Source organism: Apteryx rowi, unplaced genomic scaffold (assembly GCF_003343035.1).
Source record: "Apteryx rowi isolate R43461 unplaced genomic scaffold, aptRow1 scaffold_202, whole genome shotgun sequence".
Taxonomy (NCBI): Eukaryota; Metazoa; Chordata; class Aves; order Apterygiformes; family Apterygidae; genus Apteryx; species Apteryx rowi.
This window is the reverse complement of record NW_020448331.1, coordinates 131,297-135,952: the sequence shown is the minus strand read 5'-3', so window position 1 is coordinate 135,952 and position 4,656 is coordinate 131,297. Positions and strand designations below refer to the sequence as shown.

The 4,656-nt window shown below is 52.1% G+C and overlaps 1 protein-coding gene across 1 annotated transcript; it reads right to left on the bottom strand.

Moving 5' to 3' along the window:
- Positions 1-388: 388 nt before the first annotated feature.
- On the bottom strand, positions 389-4,646 carry NME3 (NME/NM23 nucleoside diphosphate kinase 3; the record flags this gene model as incomplete). Its single annotated transcript, XM_026063848.1, has 4 exons — positions 389-2,873; positions 3,864-3,976; positions 4,298-4,399; positions 4,488-4,646. Coding segments are annotated over 4 exons (492 nt in total), but the record flags the coding sequence as incomplete, so codon positions are not given.
- Positions 4,647-4,656: the final 10 nt, after the last annotated feature.

Below are 4,656 nucleotides of genomic sequence, written 5' to 3'. Positions count from 1 at the left end.
TAGGAGAGTAGTGAAAACTGTATGAGGCTTTAAGTATTGCCTTTGCCAATTACCAGCTGTTAGTCATTAAAATAAACTACATCAAGTAGGTTCCCTTGCAATTACTTTCCTAAATGATTTTAATGTCCTGACAAACTGTGGCTGCTTCCTCATTAGCTGCATTGCCATTACATCTCTAGGGTACTGAAGTAAAACTGCAACTAGCAGCACAATTCAGTATCAGTAAAACGTAAGTCATTCRGCACAGTGGCTTTGCAAACAGAGCACTTAGCTCGCATCCCTTTTAACACACTGCTCTGCCAGCACTGGCCTAAATACACCACTCATGAGCCACCACCCCCTCCATCCTCCAGATCCATGTGGAAAATAACCAGTGGAAGAGACAACAGGACTGTCCAAAGTTTATTATAAAAAAAGCAAATGGGTGACTGTTACGGAAACAAATGGAATCTATAACATATTTGGAGCTGTAAACCTCCTGGCAAGGCCCCGGGGGCAGAAGTCCCAGCTGCCAGTGGCTGCAGGGATGCTGCACCCTTTAATCAGCCAGCTAAAGAAAACTGTGATCATCAGAGGAAGACCGTCTGTTCCCCATCTGTGCCTGTTCTTATGTCTCTGTTGTCTTTCCCTGCCCAACCCAGGATGCTCTAGGCCAGTCTGGAGGTGGAAGCRGGGACTGAGTTTACTCTCCCTGCCCCTGTGGAGCTGCACTCATTCCCCAGCAGCTACAAAGCTAGGTCAGCTGCAGAGAGAAACGTGTTTAGGGCATGGGCAAAACATGTCTCTGTCTACATGCAGCAAAGCTCTGGGGGACCTCCTTSCCTTGGATTTAAAACTACTCCTATTCCATGGCAGAATGCAAAGCCGCTGTCCCTGCCCTAATGTGCTGCCAAGGCTGCGCAGGGGGCTCAGGCACCACACAGCTTTAAGGAATGGTCAACAGTGTGAAAACCTGAAGGGGCAGCAGGCAAAGATGGGACTAAAGGGACATTCACACAGGTGACCTTGAGGATCTCCTGTGACAACCCTGCTGGCAGTGGAAGCAGAGAGGCCTTGCCAAAGGTGGATGGTTCAAAGCAGGAGCCTAACTGAAGGCCTCTGGGCCTCCTCCTCCCCCAGAGCCACTTTGGTCTGTGCGTAGGGGACACATTGTCGAAGGCCACCAAGCTGCATCAGCCTTTGTGAGTAACCTTGCACCATGGTCCCAGGGCAGGCTGGGGCGCAGCAATGCCTTCCGGCCCATACAAGCAGCTTAGCCCTGAAGCCTGGAAGCGCAGGCCAGGGGAGCTGTCCTTGTGCCCCTTGGGCTGCCCTCTGCACCTTTCAATACACTCACATAGGAGAGGCTCTGTGCCCTTTTCCACTTCTCCCAGCACATGAATGAGTTTAGGTTCAGGATGTTTAAGCTGATTGTCTGCACGTGTTTTTCCTCAGAAGCCTCCTCTGGCATTTTTGGTTTGGAGGGAAGGCACAGCAGAGGCCATGCTGTGTTTACACATCAGCCGGGAGGAGCTGGTGAAGGTAATCATTAAACATTGTTAAAGACCCAGGATATTAACACACAAGTTTGACATTCCAGTAAGAGGGTAACATGTAATATGTTCAGGGCATGGGATCCAACACAGATTACAAACTAGGGATTTGTGGTTTTCCAGAAACGATTCCTGAAAGGGAACCTCTACCATCRAACAAGAAAGATCTCTCATGATCTCACAGAACTTGGTGCTAAGACCCCACAGCCTGCACTGTGCAGGACAGAGGTCTAGATAGTCCTACTAATTCCTTCTGAGCCCAAAACCTAAAATCCTTTCCCACCTCTCTCTTCCCCTTCTACTCTCATAGTTTGCACGATGCTGTTGTTTCATTAGTTTGTCAATCACATTAGTACAGTCAGACTGATTGTACCGAGTCAGGACAGAGCCTACAGCAGCCCAGCAGTAGAGGCCTATGGAAAAATAGAGCAGACCTAGACAAGCCACCTCCCCTCTCCCAACACTCGTAGCCCAGGGATTCTTCAAACCAGAGGCAGTGTTTGTGCGCTGAACAGCATTTAGTGAATTTTCCTTTCATGGGCTCTCTAAATCACTTCTGAAGCCAGGTGAACTGGCACCAGTCGTTGCATGCACCCTGCAGAGCTCCCACCACAGCCTTCCACCAACAGAAAGAAAAGAGACGAGTTCTTCCTATCCTTCATCCCCCATCTTGGAACCAGGTTTTTTTTAAACCATGGAGGAACCTTCCCCCCCTTATCCCATAGCAGCTTAACTCTTTAAAATTTGGTGAGGAACCTTGCAGAAATCAAGGTAGATGATACCGGCCAGATCACTCTTTCTAGTGATCAGAGCACCTTTCCTAGTGGTTAGGAGCATTTGTTCTACTGTACTGTGCAGGCCTGCCCTACATACTGTAAAGGGCAGAGCCCAGTTTTTGCTCTCCTTCAGTAAATCACCTTGAGCTACTTGGCATTTTAGGATGCTACAGCAAATGGAACAGCAACACTAATTACTTACTACAGCAGRCAAGAAAAAGGAATTGCTACTACTGCAAGGAGCTGAACTGCAAAGTTAAAAACACAGAACAGCTCCCAGGACCCCTCCGCCCACACCCAAAATAGAAACCCCCAACAGCATGTGACGCTGCAGCAGAATCCACAGCCAGCCCAACAGGCTGAAGTGAAATGGATGGAAATGCATCGTGCCCGAGTCAGGAARACATACTTCCCTCAGGCTGCTCTCATCACTCGTAGATCCAGCGCTCAGCCRTAGATCCAGTGCTCAGCCGTGTCCTCCCAGCAAATCAGCTCCTCCGGGCGGAACCAGAGGGAGATCTCCTGCCGGGCACTCTCAACTGAGTCGCTGCCGTGAATCACGTTTCTGCAGGAAGAAGAAAGGGATCAGTCTGCACTAAGCAGAGAAAAGGGGGAGGGAAGCTGCAGCTGGGAAACTTTCACGTTGACCAACTTAATAAAACCTACTGAGCCAGTCCCAGTGTAAGGTGTTCCTTCCCCACCCTGCAGCTCTCTTCCTTCTGGCTCAGGGCTGGTTGTGGTTATGTTGARCATAGCTTAGGTTGTGGATATCATAGGAGCTGCAAATTCCCAACACTTCTTCCTCCTACAATGAGGAATCATGTTTGCTGCGAGATGAGCTGGAAGTGGCTGTTTATTTGGAGTTCTGCTTGTTTTTATGTAATTTAAGCTTTGTCTCCAGATTTCACCCCCTTCCCTCTGTCAAAGAAGGTCCTGTGAAGTAGGTTTGGTATCAGACACCAAGGAACAGAAACTTAACCCTGGAAAGGAGTTAGATAAAAGCTTTGCCTACCACAAGCCAGGCTTAGCTACAGCCACCAGAGGTCAGCAGTGGAGAATCTTCACTGGTGAAAGCCCTAGTGCGTGTGGCCCTTCTCTGCAGAAGTCCTGCTCGGTTTTTTATGACTCAGACTCTGGTAGAGCTAAAGCAGCTCCCTAGGTGCCCTGCTCCTTCAGGAAAGGACCTCTTCTCCCTTTCTCCTCACAGCCTGACAGAGCCTGATTCCCTGGGGCAAAAGCCAAGTGAAAACCTCCTACTAGACAAAGAAATACTAGATGAGATAGAAAAGGCCTCAGAAAGCAGGGAGGACTCAAACCTAGGCTGCTCCCAAGCTCAGAAGGCAGAGTTCAGCACGTCCTGGGCAGTGCTGCTCTGCAAGCTGCCACGCTGAGGAAGACAGTTGCGACTCGAGCACAGAAAAGGCAAACTGCAGAAAGGCCCCTGCTACGACCTCTGCTCTGATGCAGACTCGTGTGGCTTAGGCAAGCCTTGCGCAGGAATGCCTGCACAGGTGCTCACAAAACTCCTCAGGGAACAAAAAGCCAATGCTCTCACTTGCTGATGTCAGTGCAGAAGTCTCCTCGGATGGTGCCGGGTCTGGAGTCGGCCGGGTTAGTCTCCCCAATCATCGCGCGGACTGTCTTGACCGCATCCAGGCCCTGCCAGACCTATGTGACAGCAAACCTGGAATCAGCTTCCACAGCTCACCCAGCAGCACAGGCCATATCATCTGTTCTCTAAATCCCCTATCTGATACACCCCAGGGACAGCCAAGAAAGGATCTCGCCAAAAAGTCTTCAAGAGGTGAGTCTGAAAACTAATCAGAACTGGGAGCRGCTTTAATTTAGTGTAGTAAAACGTCCCGTCGGTATAGCTGCAAYGAGCCCTCTGAAGGGACAGCTGTGTTCTCCATCAGCCCCCAAGCCGACGCTGTTTATGCTCTGGTTTTTCCTGTTCCCAGGGCCAGGGAGAGCCTGCCCAGCACTCACCATGGCCACCACCGGCCCGGAGCTCATGTACTTCACCAGCTGGCCGTAGAAGGGCCGGTCCCGCAGGGCGACGTAGTGCTCTCTCAGCAGCTCCTCGGAGGCCTGCGCGGGGACAGCGCAAAGCTTGCCCGGGGCCGGGTGCGCGGGGCCCGGGCTCGGGGCCGGGGCCGGGGCCGCGCCGCCCCCTCACCTGCACGAGCTTCATGCCCACGAGCGCGAGGCCCTTCCTCTCGAAGCGCCCCACCAGCTCCCCGACGAGGCGCCGCTGGACGCCGTCCGGCTTCACGGCCACGAAGGTGCGCTCGCCGCCGCCGCCGCCGCCGCCGCCGCGGGCTGCGAGGGGGACGAGAGGGACGGGG